Source organism: Perna viridis, chromosome 8 (assembly GCF_037379345.1).
Source record: "Perna viridis isolate PV_CMFRI_1.1 ecotype Kerala chromosome 8, ASM3737934v1, whole genome shotgun sequence".
NCBI lineage: Eukaryota > Metazoa > Mollusca > Bivalvia > Mytilida > Mytilidae > Perna > Perna viridis.
In genome coordinates this window covers 2,764,447-2,789,509 of record NC_142452.1, presented here as the reverse complement: position 1 = coordinate 2,789,509, position 25,063 = coordinate 2,764,447, and the positions used below count along the sequence as shown (strand labels likewise).

At 31.9% G+C, this 25,063-nt stretch overlaps 1 protein-coding gene across 1 annotated transcript in view; it reads right to left on the bottom strand.

Annotated features, from left to right (window-relative positions):
* The window catches only part of LOC148608944 (twitchin-like), a 98,066-nt gene that overhangs the window by 67,630 nt on the left and 5,373 nt on the right, over nt 1-25,063 (bottom strand). Inside the window, exons 2-14 of the mRNA XM_088596119.1 lie at nt 21,672-21,997; nt 20,310-20,325; nt 17,778-17,926; nt 17,044-17,199; nt 12,969-13,280; nt 11,757-11,772; nt 11,225-11,438; nt 4,838-4,928; nt 4,188-4,250; nt 2,337-2,602; nt 1,662-1,759; nt 945-1,161; nt 239-326 (exon numbers count right to left, since the gene is read on the bottom strand). Of these exons, the coding sequence (XP_088452245.1) occupies nt 239-326; nt 945-1,161; nt 1,662-1,759; nt 2,337-2,602; nt 4,188-4,250; nt 4,838-4,928; nt 11,225-11,438; nt 11,757-11,772; nt 12,969-13,280; nt 17,044-17,199; nt 17,778-17,926; nt 20,310-20,325; nt 21,672-21,984 (1,999 nt within the window). The 5' untranslated portion in view covers nt 21,985-21,997. The remainder of the gene's footprint in view (nt 1-238; nt 327-944; nt 1,162-1,661; nt 1,760-2,336; nt 2,603-4,187; nt 4,251-4,837; nt 4,929-11,224; nt 11,439-11,756; nt 11,773-12,968; nt 13,281-17,043; nt 17,200-17,777; nt 17,927-20,309; nt 20,326-21,671; nt 21,998-25,063) is intronic.

Here is a 25,063-nt window from a genome sequence, read left to right as displayed (position 1 = left end):
CCTGCATGGCAGGTTATTTACAAGTGTGCACCACAAGTGTTGAAGTTATTTCAAATAATCCAAAAAATACAACAATTATTCCTTATAATCTTATTTAAGTATCAAATTTGAACAGGTAAATCATTAAAAAAGTCTATGTTACTTCTGAAATTAAATTAGTAAATAATGTTACTGATAATGATTGTGACTTTAAACTATGATTGAGATAATGTTGATAAATTATAGTTTTAGAAGATACCTTTAAGATCCACTCTAGCTGTTCCTGTACCCTCTCCTCCTGGTGTTTTAATGTTAAACTTATACTCCCCAGAATCAAGTTCCTTGGGCTGTAATATAAAAGAGTTATTGTTTATAATACATATATGTAAATACCATGTTCACCTATTTGAGGTCTGTCCTATGTATGGACACAAATGATCAATCTATATTAAGCACAAACATAATACAATGTACCAGGAATATATGTAGATACTGGCTTGGCTACATACATGTAGATACTCCATCACCGGCTTGGCTACATACATGTAGATACTCTATCACCGGCTTGGCTACATGCATGTATATACTCCAACAACTGCTTGGCTACATACATGTAGATACTCTATCACCGGCTTGGCTACATGCATGTATATACTCCAACAACTGCTTGGCTACATACATGTAGATACTCCAACACTAGCTTGGTTACATGCTCTCTTTACATCAGTTTTTGTTACATGAATGTGCAGTTTCATGGATCAACAGTTTTTTTTGGTAATAGTAGACTTAGCTATCCAAGGACGTCATGCCAAAGTAAAAAGGCCTATCTCACTCACTGCAAGTCTCGAACATTTATGTAAAACTCATTGACATCTATACTGAATATTCATTATAATTTTCATTTCTTTACATCTTATGAAATTCATGTAAAAAAATTTCAAAACAAGATATGTTTCCAAACTTACATTAAGAACTTCACAGCCTACAACATAGACATCACCGCGGTCATGTGATACATCGAGGTAATATTTCCCTCCATGTTTGATTGGTTTATTCATGAAGTACCACATGGAAGTAGGTTTACTTTTACATTTAACTTTCTGTTCAATAACAAGTCTCTTTCCTCCTTCTTCCAGGGCAACTGTCGGGGTCCCAAGGAACTCTGGTGGGGGCTCTTTTGCTCTGATAATGTATTAATGTTGTTTTTTATTCAATAAAAAATAATCAAAAGGAACCTGTTGTAATAAATAATTCAGAATTATCCTAATATTATGTTCGAAAAAAATGGAAAAAAAAAACAATATATTTACAACCAACATGCAGAACACATAAAAAATATGTTAAGGACAAAAAAAAATTATAAAAAAAAACATGTGCATAAAATCATATGCAAATACATGTGTTCCATTTGCTTTCATATGTTAATAGCATATGTTTATTATAGTTTTTTAAGATTATGCGAAGAAAAAGAAATTTCAATCATATGTTTTTCAGTTTCCAATTTCCAACTCATAGAGACAGAAACTGTAATGCATACCTGGTATTTTTGTCCATCAGAAAAATAATAAAACTCAGTACATGTAGAAGGAAGTTTTTCGATGTATTGCAATATTAACTCTTTACAAAGTATTTGACAAATGTCATGTTACTCAGTAACAAATATAGTTTTTGATGATACATACTTAGGTTCATCCAAGTTGACTGTGATAGTAGCATTTCCTTCTCCAAACTCATTCTTAGCTACTACTTTATATTCACCAGCATCTGTTTTGGTTACATTCTATAGAGTCAAAAATATATACAATATATACACTATCATTACAATGGAAATATATCTAGTTTCTCCAATAGATAAAATACATGTAAAAACTAGAAAATATAGGAATAATATGTATAATGAAACTATGATACAATAAAGATAGAAATATTGACAGCAAGCTCACAAAGAGAATAACCCAAACTTCAACTGGACTTTAATCATATTTAACCCTTAAATAGGACTATCTCCCATGCCGGCTCTGGAAATTAATCTTCTTCCTTCGTCTTTATATGATGTCAAACTTTCCTATAAAATCCATCAAACAGATGAAGAGGAGTTGCAATCACAAGAAATGTAGGCAACTGGACAAAGAGAGAGAATGATTCTTATATAGCACCCCCATATAACTTTGTGGGGGATAACAGAGTGGGGAATTAAGTAGTACTGTTGTAAAAAAAAAATTATAAAAATAATTCTGCAGTTTTCTACTGCAATCCTAATAATTTTGCTTTTAGGCAACCCCATAATTTTATCAATATTTGGCCAATTAGTTCTCTAAACATGAAATGACAATATCAACTTTCAATAACTAACTTACAATAAGATCCAGGAAGATATCATAGTCCTCTCCCTTTCCATCTACTCTGGTTTTTATCCTGAACGTCTCTTTCAATGGAAGTTTATTTTTAGACCATGTAAATGTGGGTTTTGGTTGACCCTTACATTTACAATGTACTATCAAGTTCTTGCCATCTTGTTTGATTTCTGGTTGGCCAATAAATGTTGGTGGTGTGCCTTTCTTCTCCTGTTTTGGAGGAGCTGGTTTTTCCTTTTCTTCAGCTGGTTTTTCTTGTTGCTGAGCTCCTATAATAGGGAAAAATATAAACTATATATAAACTTTCATTTTAAGTGTGTTAAGTTTGGAGAAGAGTTATTGACAGCATACCAAATATAACAAAGCTAAATGTGTTCAAGCTTAAACCTAGGAATGCAACTATCTTCAATTCCCTAAAATAGTCTCCTTGATAAGTAATTGATAGTTCAATTCACAATAACCTCCATTCTACTACAAAAATGAGGTATGCTTTCAATAAACAGTATATAGCAGTCCTAAAAGGCACTTGAAATAGTTTGGCTGAAGTTACAGCCATTGGAATGATTTAATAACTTAAGAATGAGGTGGTAATATATGAAGTGCTAGTTATTTCTAAAACAATGAAATCTTGGCAAATGTTTAAAGTAAACATTGTGATAGATGAGATGATGTCTGAAGAAACTTTCACACAGGAAATAATTATTACAGAAATTAATGTTCATATACTAAAGTGCATTAGATGTCTGGGTTGGCCATTCAATACTGTAGTGAATGGCCGTGTACTACAAATGTCTGGGTTGGCCATTCAATACTGTAGAGAATGGCCATGTATTATAAATGTCTGGGTTGGCCATTCAATACTGTATAGAATGGCCGTGTATTATAAATGTCTGGGTTGGCCATTCAATACTGTAGAGGAATGCCTTGTATTATTTTTTCAGCTCCATGTCCATCACATTGTGATAAAATATAGCACAACATTATCATCTAAAGCCTAAAATCAAGTTGCAGGAATGTTGGGTAAATTTAACTCTTTGTTAACAGAACAGGAATGATTGTGTTAACTAACACTTTAAACAGCAGTTAAGATTTAAGCATCTTCTTACAGCTGAGACAAGAAGTACAACTTCAAAGTAAAATGTTGTATCAAAATAGTGCAGCATTACAAAATAAACCTACAACATGTACATAGATATGTTAGAGATATCTTTTAGACTGTGTTGCATGAGCATAAGTGACTGAGGTAAAAAAGTCAGTTATCTCTTCACTTAGAAAGCTATGAGATCAATGAACTACTTAGCCTAAGCTATGAAATTATTTGTACATATACAAGCCCATTGAGTAATAAACAATTAGGTTCAAAATTATGGATAAATCAGGAATTGTAAATGTTGATGTTGTTGAAATGCATGATATGTTATAACAGGAAAGGCTGAAAACTCTCACAAGGACAATAAATATGTATCTTGTGTTTGGGACGTGTTTAGATATCTTGTTTCCGGAGAGAATAGGAAAAAAATTCAACAGAAATGATCTACTCTATAACAATGGAAAGAGCAAACTGAAACAAAAAGGAAAAAAATGACAAAATGATGGAATGAAAACTGGCCCATATAATTTATACTTTTACTGAGAAAGATGAAATGTATTTCATAGAACATAAAAAATTATTAAAGCTCCACTATCTTTAGAACTTCATTCAAGTTAAAACCCATGGCTGAGATAATAGCCCACTAACATTATTAATACATAGTATGGAACAGTTTTCATGGAAATAAGGAAAAAAGCAATGAGTGACAGTCCAGAATGACTGATACATTCTGGATAGTAGTTAGTCACAACAAAATTTCTCACCATTTTCACCAGTTGGAAAATTTTCGTAGCGAAATAAAGTTATTACGAAAATTTTCTTAACCACTGCAAATAAGAGAGTTCATCAAAACAATAGTTAACAGAATATAATCAGCTTATTAAAGCATCCCATTAAATCACACTAATTAATTTCATGCAATTCTTTAAATTTCTCTGATATCTGTTATTATCTATTAGTGATGTTGAAAGTTTGAAAAGAACTAAAATCATGCTTTCAAAAAAATTGATAAAATTGCTAATAAATAATATTTATTTACAAAAAATCTGAATACTAAGATAATATTGCAGTAAACGTCTTCTAAATTCCAACTAAATGCTACTTATTATATAATCTCTCTTCTTCAAAGATACTATGCTAGTTTTATCTTCTTTCATCTCCTATATTATACTAGACTGTTATTCTGTAATAGCCTAAGTGCCTTACTTTACAATACTATGATGTAACCAGGTCTAATTTACCATTTTCTTCTAACTTCCATGCCGCTTTCAGAACTACAAATACTTTTTCACTGTAGTTTCAATTAGTTAATTTTCCCTACTTGACAAACGAGCAACGCCCAAACTTGAGTAAATAACTGAATGATCAAAAAAGCAGTTAATAAAAATGATACATGTAAGTAAGATAAACTGACCTTGAAAGTTCAGGGTAATGTTGGCATTTGATTCCCCAAAATCATTACTGGCAGTACATTTAAATGATCCACCATCAGTTGGTTTAGGATCCTGTAATGCAATAAAGAAATGTACAGTTCTATGGAATAATGTTAGCAGTTATAAAGAGGTATTAGTTCATGGCCATGGCATTATCTAAAAGAACCACTCTGCTCTTACTATCAAGGGTATTGTACCAGACCTGAATGTTTGAATAGAGAGAAATAATAGTGACAGCAATAAACGATTGATGCCACACTGGGTTTTCGTGGCTTAGAGATTTTTAATCTGTTTGGGTGGATCCACGGAAAAGTCAACAGTTGTTATATATTTACTTTCCACAAGAGAGAAACATTTAAATAAATCCTAGAAATCTAAATGATGGCATAGGTTACATCTATTGTCAAGGACTGATCATGTATCTTTCTAATTTCACCTAGCTTTTAATCAACATGTAAATTTACCAAGTTTTAATGTGGCAATTTGGTAAACACAAATAGTATCTTATCATTGATGTGAAGAGGGTGGTGTTATCATATTCTGAAATATCTGGTGCTCATTTTAATGGCATTGACTGCTTTGTATCCAACTTATATTCCATAAAATCAACAAATATATATCTTATTTCTTTTGATTGTAAACTAGTTCATTTCTTAAAATTCTGCTGTTTGATATAAAATGTCAAAATTTATGTTGAAACCTGGAAAATAATCAAGAACTGAAATAGCATTACAAAAATAACTTTTAAAATCTAATTTAAGTAAGGATTGTAAATTTCATTGATGTTGTTTTTGTTGAAGTTAAGCAATCTAATTTCCGCCAAAGATATAAAATACATTTCAAGGCTTATTAGCATTTTGACATAGACACTAATTTGATTTAAATTCCAGCAAAAGCAATCGGAAATAACTTCTCCATTGTCGTGTCTTGTGAGTGCTATTATTCTTCAGTCTGGTAAACTGTTCTCAATAAACCAAGGCTGGAATTCAGAACAATTATAATGACAAAACTGTAGCCAATAAATAAAGTCAAAGTATTTTTGTATGAAATATTTATCAACAGGAAAATAGAGTATATGATATAGAATACATTAAAATATTCATGTTGACCGTTGACCTAAAATTACTGGCATGCAGGTGACTTGAATCAGTTGTCAACTTTCATAGGTTAATTGTCCTTATCACATAGACCTGAGCACCAAGTAAGAGAGAGGGGGAGGAAAGATAAAACTGACATTTTCAAGTTTAAAGACACTTATAATTCTATTCAAACATATTTATTAAGACCAGATAATTTGATGTCTTTCACCATGAAATCTAAATAAACCAAACATTATCCAACTTATTTTTTTTGTTTTTGTTTTGTTTAAATAAACTCACTAAACTTAACATTTATCAAAACACAATAAATTCCTAAGTCCTGGGGTGTTGGTTGTGTTATGAGTGATATCAAGATGAATATGAGATAAAACCATGAACCAATCAATCTATCTACCATACTTTCTATAACAGTTATCTTTGTAAATAAAAGACAAGATTTTTCATCTTCAAATCCTGGCACCAATGACATTGTTTCTAAGCAGTTATATTAAATTTACAACCACATGAACACAAATTGGATTCCTGCAAGTCATTTAATAACATAGATATTGCAGCTAATTTGCAACATCATCCATAAATTACACAAAAAATCCATAAAAATTGTGTCTTGCTTGTGTAACCTTCATGCCCCCTCCTTGCTTTCTCCATTAACTTACCGATTTGATAGGATTTAATGTACATATCAGAATACTTACTAGAAATTTACAATCTGCTTATCCTGTAGAAGTGTTCAGAATTATGCAATGGTATGCTTATTACTAAAATATCAGGACAACACAAAGAAAAGATTGAAACAAGAAACTTTCAAGAATGCTTACTTGAGGAAAAAAATACTGATAATGATGTTGATACTGTATAATGATTCAGTGTTTCATTGTCCAGTGGAGTACAATGAGTCATTGATCCACTGATGCAACAAATATCTTCCAGCAAACAAAACAGAACACAAAGATAAATTATTGAAAAACAACCCAAAAATGTTAGCATTAAGTATATAAACAAATATGAAGACAAACTAACCTGACCTGTATTATTCTAAAAACAAGAAATCTATGAATGATTGTTCAATAGAAATATCCATCAAACACATCATATAAGGAAAGTAAACAAAGTACTCAGTAAATAGGAAGTTGTCAATTTTTTCCTAATATATATCCCATCATATGGCATACATATAGAAGAATATGTTGACATTTCAAGCCACTGTGATGAGAAATTGCTGAGAAAACTGTGACAGAAAAAAATATATTACATACAGACACAAGGACAAGGGTAAAACAGTACATCTCTCCTTCAGAATAAAAAAAAATCAAAAGAGTAAGAAAAAAATCTTTGCATGTAGATTAATAATTATATGTCTGAAGAGACCATACACAAACATTGGTTTAAAGTTAGATTCATTATCACTGTGCTGTCTGTATAAACCTCCACTTTCTCTCAACCAACATGAACATCATATCAATCACAATGTACAAAAGTGTAGTAATTTTTCCACATCATCCAAGAGTTTGAGTTTACACTGTTTATGAGAAGCTGTTAATAGCATCAAGGATTGGCAGGAAGTAGTTATTACAGGCTTTTGACAGATATTTTTTGGTATTTAAAACATCAGCAATTACTGTTTTACAAATTTCACACATGGTATGGAAGACATTAGTTATACTGGCAAGTTACCTGCTCATATCATATTGATTACAATATGCAGATATTACTTAGAGCATTATACTTCTTTCAGAGGAAAACTTATCTTTCACTCCAATATCAATTCAATGATGCTCACAGAATAATAGTTTGCAACTTTCATATTTGCCATAAATGCAATGATACCAGAAAACCTTATCAATTTTTCCTACCAACAGTAGAAATCATTACACTTGTTTCAATGACATGTAGAAAGGACTTCAACCAAAACCATAGGACCTATACTTTCAGAAATGCATAAAATTTGTTTAATATTTTAAGGCAATATAAACATGAAAAACATATCAACCACTGGAATTCATCTCTTAGCTACAAAACTCACTGATGCATTATAAACCATCAGATAGATAAGGAGAAGAGAGAAACTTCATGCTAATTATATAGAAATATTATCTAATGAATTAACCATATGTCCATACCATATCTATTCTTAGCAATTACATAACCATGCACTATTATTCATTTTTTTATGAATTGCTAGATTTGAGAAGAAATAACTACTGTTATCAGTGTATATGATATATAGATAGTCTGCCTTTATTATACTTAGACTATCTCTGCATCATAGCAAGCTCGGTTAGATCCAGCAAAACTATGCTGCTTATAAATATTTATGAAATTATCAAAATTTTAGGGTAAATTATGAACTAACAGCAGAATTTTTATCCACTATTAATGCTTTAAATTTGAATTTTGCCACCAAAGACATTTCAAGTCACACTAACCATGATTGAGGTACTTTCAAGAGATGTGAGGTTTCTTTCCCTACTTTAAAAACTTCAAATTAATTTCAATACATCCTTGTTATTGCAACAGATTGCAGCTGACAGTGAGTAAAGCAGCTAATCACAGACATCTAACAAAACCATAAAACAAATTAACTTCTTTTTAAAAAAATATAGATATATAGTATTTTCAAATCCTCTCAACACTAGTTTGATTCTTACTAGTAGTTACCAGCCTTTTCCCTAACTCATAGTGTAAATACAGACTGAATGAATTTCTTTGATGGGAAAAAATAGGTACAAAAATACTGGAAAATAAACCAAGAAGGAAAACAAACAAAAAAAAAAAAACAAAGAGAAAATTATCTGTAGAAAACAAGCCATGAAATACAAGATCTCTGTAACTAATGCATTTGTTTGATATATGATACTGGTGTAGGAGGATTACTTATCTTACCAGGAGGTTGTTAGGGTCAAGGTCATGGTCAAGGTCAAGGTAAGCATTTGTTTAAGAAGAATCAAATAACTTCAAATGTTATTAACTTAATAAGGAAGGAGGAGTCAGATTTATATCATAACATTGAATTTTTTGAGAACATGTCTTCAAGAAATATAATTGTTTGTTGCTTGGGTTTTGGTGGATGACTGTCCCATTGGCAATCATTCCACATCTCCTATTTTTATATTCAAGGATTTATACAAAAAATAGAAAACAGTCTCTGTCTTTCAGCAGAGAATAAGTGGATATGATAACGTTTATTTTTTAAGTGGGTTGTGACTTAAATAATGACATACAAAATATTTTAGGATATATCAATACAAAATGTACTTGAATCTATTAGTAAACATTTGAAGATTAAACAAGAAAAGTTGCATTCTTTCATCACCACAGTGAAGAAACTTGACTTAAAACATCTTTTTATCTGCATAGTCATCAATTTAATCAGCAGAAATAAATTAGATTAAACATAAAAATTCTTAAATAAAAATAAATGACAAAAATGTAGACTGGTTTTAACAACTGACGTCATTGAAATATTTTAATATAACATAAAACATCATAAGTTCCTTTGAGTGTCAGAGTATATGAATCTTTACTGCACCTGTTTTAAACGACTACTTTACCACATGCACAAACAGTGCACCTGCCTTCTCTTACGTCCAAAATCAAATTGAATTGTTTACCAATTAATTCACAATCTGTATACATGTTTTAGCAAGTTCAATTGGTTTGGTTATATTGTGAAAGGCAGAGAATTGAAAGTGTCAAACTTGGAATGCATCTTTTTATGCCAAGTTTTGAAAAGTAATAAAAATATAATGGTTTAAAAGCCAAAACTCCTTCTTCCATATTACTATAAAGCATCAAAATTACGTCTCAGTGTACAGCTCCTCACTTCTAGATACTAGTATTATTTCAGTAACTTTTCAAATATTGTGTATCTTAATGAAATGGCATTTTGTGAAAAGTTATCAAACCTTTAAATTATAGAAATTTGTTCACTCCAATTTTTTTTAAAAAATTAACCTTTTAGCTCAAGAATAAAATAATAAAATATATTTTATATATTTCATATATATTAATATCACTCAGTTGGTTCTCTCATTTTGGTTTAACTATCTATCTTTAAATATTTTTACCTATGCTACTCATGAAACATACAGCAATATTCATTCAAAATCAAAATGGGCTAACAATTCATGGCAAGATCTTATATATGAACAGAATTCTTTGAAAGATGAAAACAAATAATATATGTAAAGTACACAAAGACTGCTTTTACAAATAATTGATTGACAGAACTTAAGCTCAACTGTTTCTAAAAACATAAACAATGTGAATTCATGAAGATGAAAGACTCTTGCAGGAACCATGAAATTGGTAGAATGCACTTATAACAATATGTACATGCACCTATCTTGTTTGATGTAAAGATTGGCTCCAATTTCATGATTTATAGAGGAGTTTTCGTTGATATGTCTGATAACCAAATCTCATTGGAATCTTATAAAAGTATCAGAACATGATTAAGGATGATGGTGTACATCAGATACCAGAATTTATTCAAAAATCAAGTGTTAAGGTACTTAGTTTACATTTTTGTGGTCATCTATAATTCAAACTTGATCCTAACTATGACTTAGTTCATCTCACATGAAAGATGGTAATTTACAAGTTCACACTCAACTGGAGAACCTTGTCTGTACTCCAATAGGTGTAGATCACATGGAATTAACCAAAGAGACTTTTCAGTGCATCCTTCCACTTAAACTGATCACAACCAATGGTTTGATGGAGAAAAATAATTTGAGATGACATTTACTCTGTCTGCTCATCAATGTAAAAACAGTTTTCATCCTAACTTATATAAAATTCTTCTTTGTGAATAGTTCAAAAGGTATAAGATTCCAAACATTATTCCACTCTTAGATTATATCAGAATGTGTTTTTAATCTTTGATTTAAAGCCTCTAAACATAAAATGTACTCTTGGCACTTGACAGATGTTCTACACCTCTACCAAATATAATTCTAATACCACTGTACACCATGTAACTAGATATCAGTGCCAATGTACTATCTATGCATCATGTGGGGGAGTGAAGGATTATGTAGTATTAAGATTCATAATTATTATTTATAGATATATGGCATTATCTGGCATCAAAATACACCAGAAGAACTATCAGAAAAATACCTGTGGAAAGTGTTATCTTCATGAGTCAAGTTTATATGAACTTCTAATTAAAACTAGGAATACAGATGTTCAAAGCTGCAAGTATATTTTAAATCAACCTCCTTTAGAGAAAAAAAATAATTAAAACATGAATTTAAGCCCTACCTTGATATTGAGTGTAGCAGTATAACTATCAGCTTTTCCTGGTGAAGGGACCAGTTTAAGTTCGTATCTTCCCCCATCCTTCAGTTCAGTAGAGCCCTGAAACCATTTGATGTTAGGTTGTGGTTTAGCTTCTAGATTACAGGTCATTACAAGATTGGCCTTCTCCTGCTTAATTACTGGCTTGGCTAAAAACTGTGGAGCTTTACCTTCAGCTCTAAAATAAAGAAAATACAGATCAGTATTCTTAAGAATAAAATGCTTTGAAGAAAACAGCTTGATATGACTACTTAGAGACTGAACTTAAAACAATTTCACATCAATAACTAATGTGAAAGAACTTTTTTTAGGATGATAAGTAGTGATAAGTGGAGCACAATGAACTCAGAGTAAATATTTCACAGAATTTATTTTGGTGTTTTTTTGATAGATTGCTAAAATACGACAAAATCAGCACCCTGTGGAAATTGCCAAAAAATGTATCTGCTATATGGTGGTTTCTGTAGTTTTACACAAACAAGATTATTATACTTACGGTGGTTTCTTGGCACCTAAAAAAGAGACAAGAATCAACATGTCAGTCATTTAATTTTGTCCCAATAAAAACACAAAACAAATGCACAAAAATAACAAGGGTTCCAGAAATTAATAAAACATCTACTAAGAATTGAAGACATTATGTTGATGAGAAGAATGTGCATATAATAAAATAGAAATAATGATAAAGAAGGTAGCTATAGACTATCTATGTTAAACTGAAATATATATAACCAAAAAGGAAATAAGGCTTAAAATTGGTTGTGGTAACAGTATTACAGGTACAAAAAAGCATGGATTGATTAAAGCATTCATTTGGTTAGGACTGGCATAGAACCTAGGGACATGTTATTTTTAGAACAAATTATTACTTGAAGGTATAGGCAAAATTAATTTGGTACCAAGAAAAAAATGATCAGAAAAAAATACAGAAGTGTTATGTGTTTAGGGGTTAATAATTCATAAATCTGATTAATTTTATATTTATTTACTTTAATGTATTAGTTTCTATTAATAAGACAGGTTATTCTTGCTGATCACATACTGTGAAGGTGTTTGGATGGCCCATAAAGCAAGTTAATGAAATCATATAGAACCATCAAATTAGAATTTATCTGCTGACATAGTGACAGTACATGAAAGCAATAATCTTACCCTTAGCTGTAAAATAAAGGATTCAAAGTACATGTATATAAAGGATGCCAATGGATGAAAAATAAAATGACTACATGGCGAGGTCAAACATACATTTCTCCCATTCTAAGCTGGTGATTAAAAATCACATGATATTTTAAGCACTAAGCAGTGATTAAATTTTTGTGGTTTTCCCGCCATTTTACATTTCTGAGATTTCATTGAGAAACAGATCCTTGTGGGTCGAAATCTAAAATTTAACTATCACCAGTGGAGAAATCTTGTAATCCCCTCGAGACTGAAGAAGAATCGATATGCAACAATCTGGATTGAAAGTGAAATATTCCTTGTGGAGGCAATCTTTGTTCATTGGGAAAATTAACTTTCAATTGTGTAGGTTCATTTTACTTCAACCATTTATTTAAGTAAAATAAGAAACAAATCAACTTCATTTAATGACAATCAAGTTGGCATTTCGCTGATACAGATACAAAATTTATTTTTGTTTGCCTTCATACCTAACTGTTTTCAGGCTGTACTGAAAAAAAAACAACAAAAAAAACAAATGGCTAAGTACCTTCAAAATTGAGAGTGATGGTTGCAGTGCTGTCTCCCAAGCTATTTTTAGCGACACATTTATATTCTCCGCCATCATCTTTTCCAGCCTTATCAATTTCCATGGAAACATTGTAGTTGTTTTTGTCGCCTGTCAAGATCATTTTGTAGCGGTCACCATCTTTAAGTTGCTGTGTTCCTTTCAACCATGTGATTGTGGGCTTAGGGTCGGCAGTAAGTTTACAGTCAAAAACAATCTTCTCTCCAACCTGTTTAATGGCTGGTTTAGTGGTGAAGGTTGGACGAATACCTTGTTGTTTACCTTTGTCGTCAGCTGACAAATACAGAGTTAAAATGGACAGTTCAAATGAAAAAGAATTTATGACAAACTGGTCAATTCTACTGAATTACATTCCTGTACAGTGTAGCAAAAATGTTGACAATGTGCAAATATCATAAAATGGCTTTCAACCTCTTTATAAATAATTGCACTGAAATATTTTTTTTCATTTTTTAATATGTAAACTATATCTCTACTCTCCACCAATTCATAACTAAATCCTACTACAACAGACACCTAAATCATAACTATGCATGTCATCATAGGCTAGAGTTATTCTTCAGACTGATTATTATTTAAAGAGTGAGTTATACTAAATGGATGAGTAAGTATTATCTTTGGCAATAAACAATGAAAACCAATAAGTACAATAAGGACGGCCTACATAAGAATTAGTTCAACAGCTATCTATTTATAATCTCTAAATTTTTAAAATTTGCCTATCAAAGACCCAAGATTTTTGGCTGAAGGAATATCATGTGCACCCAACAATAATATATTTTCTGTCTGAATTTCTAATCAAACACAATTTATTTGCAATGATGCCAAAATACTAAAGGATTATTTACCCTCAACTATCAGTAAAATTCTTAGGCAATCTTAGATGTAAGTAAACATGTTGTAACTGTTTCAAATAAGTCAGACCTGTGTGTTTATTTACATTTAAAATCACAAGGGGTCAATGAGAAAAAATGCATTTCATACAGAAATAAATGAGATTCTGAAGTTAAGAACACTTCTTGTGGAATGATGACTTTGGTATGTCAGTACTTTCATGAAGTTCCTAACATCAGCATTTCATAATACTGCAATGGTATGATAATATGACATGGTTTGAAGTAAGAATTTGATCCTGAAATAATAGATAAATAAATTCCTTAAAGTGTCTATCACAAACAAGGGTCCTGGACAACTTAAAGCTTAAATAGGCTAATGATTACTCCAGATACAGATCAAAAGGGGGTAGGTGAAAGCTGTGAGTAACAAGTGAGTATGGCAGAGCTAAGTTGGAGAATTATAAATTGATTAGCAAAGTTGAGTGGATTCAATCTTAGAAAAAAAATCATTAACAGCATTTGTTAATGTAAGTAGTACATATACCACAAAGCCATCAAGTTTTCCGTTAACTTAAAGAGTTCCTTTTGTAGAAATATTGCTGGGTACTCATTTTAGGGCTTTCTCATAATAATACGTATCAGTGGAAAGATCCATTTAAGGTTCATTTTACAAGACTTCTTCTCCTTATTACTATGCCAGCAAAATCCATACAAAAATAGTTTCACATATCATGGTGTATGCCCTTAGGGGTCATTATCTTGCCCATACAACTTGCTCCATCATAAATCAAGAAAAAAGAAAAGCACTGATTAGAAATTACTAAGCTAAATGTTAGCTCCTACGGGACGAAATCTGGCCTATATCACAACTCGCCTCATAGAAAAACAGTGCTACTTGTGGGGTCAATCACTGACAAAATCATGTAAAAGATTGGCATGGGATATACTCATGTAAAACTACCAAGAACATCTGTATATTTGTAGATATAGTGAAGATATACAAAGCAAAGAAAACATATAGATATCCTGCTCTGACCTTCCAGATCATAATAACTGATGCCAGTGTAATGATACACGAGATTCAGGGGAGACATATTATATGATGTACATGATTCAAACATCACTTACTCCTGTAATGTCTAAGTATTGTACTGTAAAAAAGTAACTAACAATGATTCTGTCTGACAAGAGAACTACTGCTCTGACACACCCCTTGTTATAAAGAGACCAGACAACAATACCCATTTTGAAGGTACAATAGTCAATGACGCTGGTCAGGTGTAGCTATAGAGTTCAAACACCTTCAATCACAGACTTCTTACATCAGGTCTGACATCAGACATTTTTCTGAACATTCCACCAGAGCAGTGAACTACCAAACTATACATTCTTTTATTTCTGAACATTCCACCAGGGCAGTGAACTACCAAACTAGACATTCTTTATTTATAGTAAAGATAACAGATTTTATGTAAATTAATGTGACTTTCAAACCTATAAACAAATTACAACAGATTGAATAAACACTCATACACTGGTTGCCATATACTACTTTGTTAAGAAATGTGGAACTGTTTGCTCCAACCAACTTACTGACCAAGTAACAGAATGAATACAAAGAAGAAAATGTCATACTGTCTACTGGTATATAGATAAAACATTAGTTTGTATGAGATTAAGAATATATGAATCTTGAAGCTTCTGACATGAAATATTGTTTTTGAAGGTTCTTCACCTTCAAAGAAATCAAAATAAACATAATGGGCAAATGAAATAAACAAAGTGGGCAACTAAAGTAAACAATGTGTTCAAACTGTCATGAATATGTTGGTAAAACTTCGTCTTTGTTTGTCAACAGTAGGACTAATGCAAAACAGATAAGAAGAGAAATTTGTTATACAGTGCTATCTATAATGCCATGCTTTCTGATAGAGCAAGTTTAAAAATAACGAGTTTATTTTTATGGCAGTGTTTACTACAAATTTGCTTGTTTTGACTGTTAGAGAAGTTCAGTTACCTTAACACTGTTATAAAACACCAGGATGAGACCTACTATTTAATTAACTGTCTAAAATGTGGCAGTCTGGCAATGTACATTTAGCTGGAGAAGATTTATGAGATTCACTTCAACAGACATATTTTGCTGTTTAAAGTTTTAAAATGTACATGTATTATTTAAACAGAAACCTTAGAACAATAAACACCAGAAATTCCTGGCAGTAACTATAAGTATATGAACTGTTTTATAACCACTTTATTTTCTATCAAACCAATTTTTATACAGGAAACAGTCAATTTCAATGTAACATATTGAAAACTTTTCTATTAATGAGATGAACAAAATGGATTAGAACAGGCCATCCCCTCCTGATTATAGTGTCTAAGAAATCGGTTTTATCAGTAAAATAACTTGTATTAGTATAAAGCAAGTGAAAATGCAAGATATGTGAAGCAAAGTTAATGAAATTATGAAACTCATGACTTCGTGAGGCACCAATTAAAATATTATATGCTGACTAATTATAACTTTTAAGCCAACAGAAAAATCAGTGTCAGTCAGGATGTATAATTAAGCCACACAATCAGTTCTCCGATGGACAAATTATTAAATCAGAAACAAGTTTTACTCTAGCCATGTCCACCTCATTAAATTAAGATATAATCTGTGTATGTGCAACAGAAACAATGGATGTTATTCTTTAAAAAAATAAACAAAAAAAAACACTGATTTTTCTGAGAAAAAAAATTAAACCAATTATTATTCAAAATTACTTAACTAAAGTTTAAAATTTGACCATGAAACTGCTTACCCTTGGCTGAAAGACAAAAGTTATTGATAAGAAATAACAAACACCTGTTATATGATAAAATAAGTCCACATCCAATGAAGGAATGAAGTAAGATGCATAACATGTGTACATGTAACTGGTAATATATATTGATTATGATTAAAAAAAAACGAAAGAAGCATGTAGGAAGGGAGAGTAACTTGAAGAATTACATGTACATGTAAATTATAACTAAATGTATCCAAATTTTGTTAATGCCATTTTTCTTCATTAAAGACAACCATATGTGAAGGAGTGTGTGGAGGGACAAGGTCGCATTAACTTGTTAACTTAAACTAAAATAATGTACTCGTCAAAGTAAAGTTAACAAATTTTTAAATTTGCACAATATATGGACAGGATTATACTCACTGTCAAAATTAAGTCTGATGGTAGCATTGCTTTCTCCAAGAGCATTCTTTGCTGTAACTTTGTAGTTTCCAGCATCTTGAGCAGTTACACCATTAATTTCTAACACTATAAAGTAATTGTTGTTTCCCTTTGAGTCTGTTTTGATTTTGAGTCTTCCTGTAATGTAATTAATACTGGCATGTAAACCATGTGATACCAAGCAGGTGTAGGTCCAGAAATTTTTTTTAAAAAGCTGAGTTCTAGAAACTAGATGCCCTAAAGAGCCTGAACCGCAAACCTGGCCTGATAAGCAACATTCTATTTTTTGTGAAAGCAGCAATATTCTTTTCTTGGATGAAAATATCCTAAGAAACATACATACCAAGTTTGGTTCTAATTGGTTAAGTAGTGTCAGAAGAGAAAAGTTTCCAAAAATTGTTAATGACGACGACAGATGCCCAGTGATGGCAAAAGAATCCATGGCCCTTTGGGCCTGGTAAGCAAAAAGATTATTCCAGGCAATAATTGAGCACTTTTTGGTCCAAATAATTCACAAAACTAAATATACTTCCTAACAAATGTTGGGAGTTCCAACTCCTTGAACCAGCCCAACTCCCTTTCAAGATCTACCACTGCCAAGATTTCTGGTAAACCATAAATATAGGCATTCCTATGAACTAAACTGAGAAGACATGGATTTATCACCTCTATCTTAATAATCAACAATAACCTAGTAAAGTTAACAGAATCCTTACCACCATCTTTCAACTGAGTGTCATCTCTGAACCAAGAGATCTGTGGAGCAGGATCAGCAGTCAGCTGACATTCAAATAACAGTTTCTTTCCATTGTCTGCTTGTCTTGTTGATGGTTTCTGTGTAAAATTGGGGGCTATGCCATCTTGTCTAAAAAATCAAGTTTATTGGTTAGTCTTAATATCAGCTCTTATCTCTCTACTATTCTAGAAGCCTGACAATTCTAAAAATATCCTGGTTAGAAATTTACTTGTTTTGTCCTAAAATTGTCATTAATTGTTCTGACATACAACTGTCAGGAATTTTTCTGAACTAAATTGTCTAGAACCATTTTAGGCCCTGACACCGAAGTACATAAATCGTTTTAAAATTGTCAGGACAACTCTTGGATTGTCACCTTAACATGAGAGGATAGAAGTAATCACCACTGCAGCTGTGAGAGAGAATGCAGCAACAATTTGGGATTTAAAGGTAGTCTGATCCTAAAGGTCAATCAATTAACTAAAATCATGACCAAGCAAATTTTTTTCAGCACCATACTTAAAGTCTTTAACTTCAAAATAACCAGGCATATATGAAGGAAACATCATTGCGAAAAAGTCAACATAGAAAGTAAAAAGGAAAGTTACGACTTGGTGGGCTCTATCTTGAACTAAACCAAAGAAATGCCAGTGGAAAAGATAAAAATATCATTAACTTCAGTGATGAGAATTAATTATCTTATCAAGATATTTGTGAAATAATGAGAAATACCAAAATCATTTCAACAGGTGATAACTTTCTATGCAGGCAAGTTCTTAACATTCTTGGTCACACTTAATAAAAGTACAAATATTCCTCTTCATGTTTTATTTACAAAATATTAAGATTAATGCATTTTAAGTCATAAAAGTATAATTAACCATTTAGAAAACAGAAGGACAATCCATGAAAACCAAATTGCTTGGTCCTACACAGAGTTAATTTCATTGTAAAAAGCAAGGTATTTTTTAAATCCCGTATTGTACACTTGTACTCATCTAATTCATTTCAAAGATAAAAGGGAGATGGTCAATATTTTGGTTTGTTTTAGCTGGAATTAGTCTATGCTCTAGATACAGCAAGTGACAGACCATATCAATGTCTGGTTAAATGAGACATCTAATGTAAATAGCACTGAAATCAGTAGCTTTTAGAACTGTGTAGGTGTATTATTGTAACAGATGGCATTTCATGGTGAAACATGCAGTAAGATCATGAAGTTATTTCTGAACACCTAGAAGGATATCCTCAGGTATGTGTCTGCATTCCCACTCTAAAGTTATACATTTGTATCAACAGGTGTTTAAAACCTTTACTCAGGAGAAACTTATTGGTACATTAAGTCCTTGACCAAAAAAAGATCTGAATATTTTGCACTCATGTTTAAATGAACTTGGCCCTTAGCATTGTGAACACCTGGATTTTATGTGTGGTCCATTAAATTAGGCTTCAAAGTTTACATCCACTTACAAATTATGATGTACATGTTTATATTCTAGATTTAAGTGTAAGGAGTGCTCTTATCTCAAGTAAAATGCATAGAAAGTGAGAGGTGAGATGTGTCTTCTAACTTGGAATTCTCATACTCTCTTAATTTTTCTTAAGATCATTAACTAAAATGCTAACTTGATAATGAATAAACTACAAGCATACATGATAACCACCATAAATTGTGACATTAAAAGTTAAAAATGTGAACTACAAAATAAAGATATTCAATCAAGGATTTTAGTAGTATTTCAATTTAAATTTCTGTTTTTTAGTAATATTGCTATTTCTTTCCAACAAAATTAAATGTCATTCAATGTTCTTATATAAGGTCTGTGCACAAGTTTTTGTTTTTTATGAGGGGAGCAATCAGTGATCTCCTAAGGGCCATATAGTATCACATTGCCCAGATGCCATCGAAATAGAACTTCCCATAGGGTCCAATACAAATGTAATGCTATAATATTTTAGATGCAAGATGCTATATTGAAATACTGAGGTTACCAGGATCTTAGGGAGAACACTGGCAATAAGTGATCTATATGAGATCTGTAAAGGTATTTGGCTGTTAGTCACATACACTGACAATTATGTAAGATGCTCTGTCCTGATGTAATGAAGCAATCCAAGGGCACCAAGTTCAATTTATGGAATTGGGAATGGTCATTATCCACCTAAAAAACTAACAAATTGAGAGGACCAAATTACAATTAACAAACCCAATGGGAAATACGTCGAAATACTTAAGTGCAGTCTGTATGATACCATATCACTTAAATATATCAAGCATCAGTAACTTAATGGTTTTCGATCTTACATTTTTCTACCATGAATTCACGACAGAGATATAAAAGTGACCACATTTTCACGTTTTTTTTTTCTTTTCGACTGCTGCTTCTGGGGAAAATTAAGTACCGGGGAGTGAAACGCCTTATGTTCCAAGTTCACAAATATATTTATGAACGCAGGGACTTCTAATTCAACTGAATCGACATTCCGTATCAGATTAATTAAACAAACTTACTGTTTCTGTCCAGGTGCTGAAAGTAGAAAAACAAGAAAGTAAATAAACGAGTTTAATAAAATATGCCGACTTTAACCAGATGTTTTTTGTTTGGTTGTTTTTTTTTAAATGACGCTTCATTTTTCAAGTATTATATCCAAGGCGGATTCAAAACTCAGATTGGGGAGGGGGCGTAAATATATCTAATAGCCAGTCTTAAAGTTTATTTTGAGTTCTGGGAAATCACGATTTCAAGCAAAAACTACACATTTTTTCAATGTTAGGATTTTTTATGAGTAAATTTGTGCAAATGTAAAGAAAGATTTTATGCAAAAAAATATACGTTTTCCCATTTTGCAGAGGGCATGTTCCCCTCCTCCCCTGTATTGTTTTTTTGTCACTTCTGTAACGAATACTATTCATTTATGTCTGGCATCCTTTAATCTCGACATTTTGGTCTTAAGTTTTGATCTAACTCAAAAATATGTAGTACATATTACTTTCCATCAGATAAAATTTGTTAGTTTATTTATCAATGTAATCGGAAGTCAGATGATTTCTATAAAAAAATCGTTTTCTCGAAAGTTCGGGAATCAAAATTAAAAACAACATCCGGTGGTTCTTGATGTTATTTGATTACATTGTTCATATGATTTGCAATGACACTTGACTTCACAACTTATGCAACAAATTTGCACTCTTAACACCAGAACATTCTTTATAACTAGCGATATGCATTTCCATAGCAACATACATAATATCTATCCAGCTGCATCTATCAACAGTATTAATCCCCTAACATTAGTATGTTGCTAATTGTCAGATTTCTCAGTACCATGTTGACGTCAAGGCCATCTCCATTATATAGAGAGGGGTAATTGCTTTCGTTTTCTGTCATCTCAGCAGTTTTTCGATACTTCTGTAAAGTTACTCCCAGACGAAAGAGAAACGGTCAAAAAGCCAAAATATCACTTAGCAACAGAAAAGAAATATCCAAGGAAAACAGTATTTCATGATGTTATCTACTGTTTTCATTAGTGGAAACTCAGTTTGTTACTGTGAGTGGAATGTCACTTTCGTTTGTTTATAAAACCATAAATCAGCTTTTTGATTCATTATAGTACGAGGTTCCATGCTGAAATTGGCATGATCTTAACTTGGAATGTCCAGTCATTGGTCTTTTCTGATAACCATGTCTAGTTTAGCAAAATTTAAAACTGTTGTGAGAACAACAAATTGCTGAATATCCTTCAGTACTCCCCTGACCTTTATTCACAAATAAATACCTAACAAAACCTATAGTACTGAGTCATATACGGCTTCATATGATATTGTCGCTTTCAGTGTACGTACATAAACATAATATAATATTTATAAACTCACCACTAAAATTTAAGTTAATGGAAGCAGAAACTTCTCCGAGCTTATTTTTAGCAACAACTTTGTAAGTGCCAGCATCAGCTTGTGTTACTCCCTTGATATCCATCATAACATTGTAATTGTTCCCGCCAGCGGGTTCAACACGCATTTTAATCCTATCTGACTGAGATAAAGGGGTACTTCCCTGGAACCAACTAATGTCCGGCTTCGGAGAAGCCTCCAATGTACACTGGAATACAAGTAATTTCCCATTGTCCTCTTGTTTTAGAACTGGCTTTTGTGTGAAGCGAGGTGCGATGTCATCACCTGCCCCCATGGTTAACCTCTACCTACAAAACACAATCAGTATATTGAAAAAAGGCAGAGTTATGGTTTACTTTTTGTGGTAACACCATTCAATATTAAACGGCCTTTAAAGAATCTCTGTCGCAAGAAAGATTCGATGATGAACTGCTCCGGCCAATTAAGTCCAGTTATAGAATAAAACTGTACTCTCAATTTTAGAAGAAGGTATTGAATCCCTAAGCAAAAATGATTGCGTACAAACTAATGTTCTAACAAATGTCAATATCCTCTTCTGAGTCTATTTACAGAGAACATTACCTTCAAAATGTTGTATGTGTTGCCAAAAAATACACATTTAGCCTAAAGTTTTAGAAAAAAGATGAATGACATGGGTTCCAGACACTGCAGGGGATGTATGCACTTACTTTGTTTAATACGATTTACAAACTACGGAATCGTTTGGTTAATACATGATTAGAACTGAATAGAATGGGTCTACTCAAGAGAGGGAACTTACTCAAAATTCACTGCATATTCACGAGAATTAAGGCTTTGACTGCTTGATAAATACACAAGTAATCGCAGTTTTTAGTAAATCAAATATAAATTAATCATGCATCGGGACCTCTTAATTTCATTGAGCTTATTAAAATTCAAATTCAGTAGCAATTTTCGATGTTTTAAATTTTTTATTGATGGTTTAACATAATAAATAACCGAAGGTAATTTTTCGTTTACGACATACAGTTAGCATAATGCCCAGTAAAAGACATACTACCATGAAAAGACAGAGCCAGTATTTTCGGGACACATATCCCTTTTTAATATTTATGGTACTTTTTCTTTATGTTCCAACTTGATTGAAAAGGATTTTGGCACGACGATCCCTGTTTACAATGACTTTCTGGAAGAGCTAAACATTATAATAATTATCTGAAGAGAAATCGACACCTACTGAAAACATCAGCATTTTTCGCCTTCGCTTTTCACATTGCCATGGAAACATATTGCTAAGTAAATTTGCTTTTCTGTCAGTTATTAATCTAATTACATGCATGTACTGTACACGTATGAATGCTGGTACATGTAGTTGCTAGGACACTTGTTAAGTTGTGTGCTAAATGAAGAGGTTAGAAAAGTTGAACTTTTCTTTTCCTTTCGTTTAAATTGATGAGTTTCATTTACGACTGATTAAAAAAATAGAAAACGATCTCATAAGCTTTACTGGAAATAGAAGCAAACTTAGAGTGTCTCAGAGATATTAAAGTTTCGAAATCCGTCACTACTAATATAAAATGTACCAATGCATGTTTCATCTGTGAATATAACTACGGTCCAAACTGGATGGCCTGGGTTAAATATATATTTTTTGAGACCGCTGACAGGTATGGCATTTTCCGGATATTTAATAATCAAAGAATGGAAAAGTACAGTATCAACACGGGACTTGAAAGAAGAAGACGTTGTTTGAGACAGAGTCGTGAAGTCCATTTAAGTTCCCTTCATTAAAGACCAACATTAATTTAAAAAAAAACTTCAATCTAATACCAAAAAGAAGAAAAAAAACTTTTAAAACAAAAATGTACATTTTAAGTCGATACTGTATAAAGTTTAGTCCAGGAATGTTGGTCCGTCATCATATATATATAGTCAATGAAGGCACAATTACAATATATAATAAAGTATCTGTTATTATAGTATTAAACAAAATGTATAATTCTGTGAAAAAGTAATTCTGACCTGTCGAAAACTTCCTGCTCTTCACCAAGGCTGATTGTGTGCGTGTGTCTTGATCGACGTGCGCGCGTGATGTAGTTGATATCCTAATTGTTAATTGTGATAATAAATAACACATGCACATGATAATTAGCCAATTAATTATGTATCTATTGATTTGTTTGATTATCAGTATTCCATATATAATGTGGTGATGTAATTTCCTACCAACATTTCATAACATTTTTTTTGTCACAGATGTTCCATAAATACTGTTTTATCTCTACCGCTTAGCCCCCGGACCAGAAGCGACCGTATTACTGACTGACTTATCTGATATCACAATGACAATTGTATTTTGTTCTGCACTGAGGTTTACATTTGCTGTTTTATTTCGAATTATAGTTTGGACGTACTGAAAAAATTCCCTAATTTTAATAGGGAGTTATATATAAATGAACGATCTAACATTTTCCTGTTAATGCTACATTTTTTGTCATGTTCATATGTACATGTATGTGACCATCGGCAAGTTCGCCCCCCCCCCAAAAAAAAAAAGAAAGAAGGGAACCTTTCTACCATTTTTTTCATATTACTGGAAATAAATCTCTACTTTTCAACCAGTAGTCCAAGTCTGGAACATAATGTTCAGACAGTTTTTGAGAATAAAGAGGAACATGTTTGATAGTTAGCTTGTATACCACCAGGTACCAATTTGAATCTTAATTTTAATAGTGTTACAACCATCTCACCAATAAATGGCAACAACTTCAACTTTCTCGTCTGATATCGTTATATCAGCAACAACAATGCACAAGTAAAACTATGGTTTTGTCAAGATATGTCTGCATAAGAAGATGTGCCTTTTTATTGCTTCTGATATTAAATGAATAATAGCTACTGTCTTATGAGAAACGTTTCTTTTCTTTGACTATTTGACAGCAAAATAAATGAGAATTTTGTAGAATGCTGACTCTGAATATCAAGTCAGACAACTTGACCTGCAGCCAAAATATAAAAAAAATAATGTATTCCATGTAACTGTAAATGTTATGACTAACTGTAAATGCATGTACGAGTCAGCTATGAGATTAACAATCAAGCAATGATTTACAGCTTGACTCGGGACTGTATTTATCTCCCGAGTGACAGTATGATAGTTCCTGAACCCCCGTTCATTCTTATGGTAAGAGGGCATTTTTCACGAACCCTTAAGATGCTATATTAATTTAAATATTCAAAAATATACAACTTTATCAGTTAATTCATTTTAATCAAATGACTTCATTTTTTTAAATAAATTATCAAATAGAACTTGCACCCAATGTACACATAAAGGAAACCACTATTGATTGAATCAAGAAAAAACAACTCATAAGGTAGGGACGAAGAAG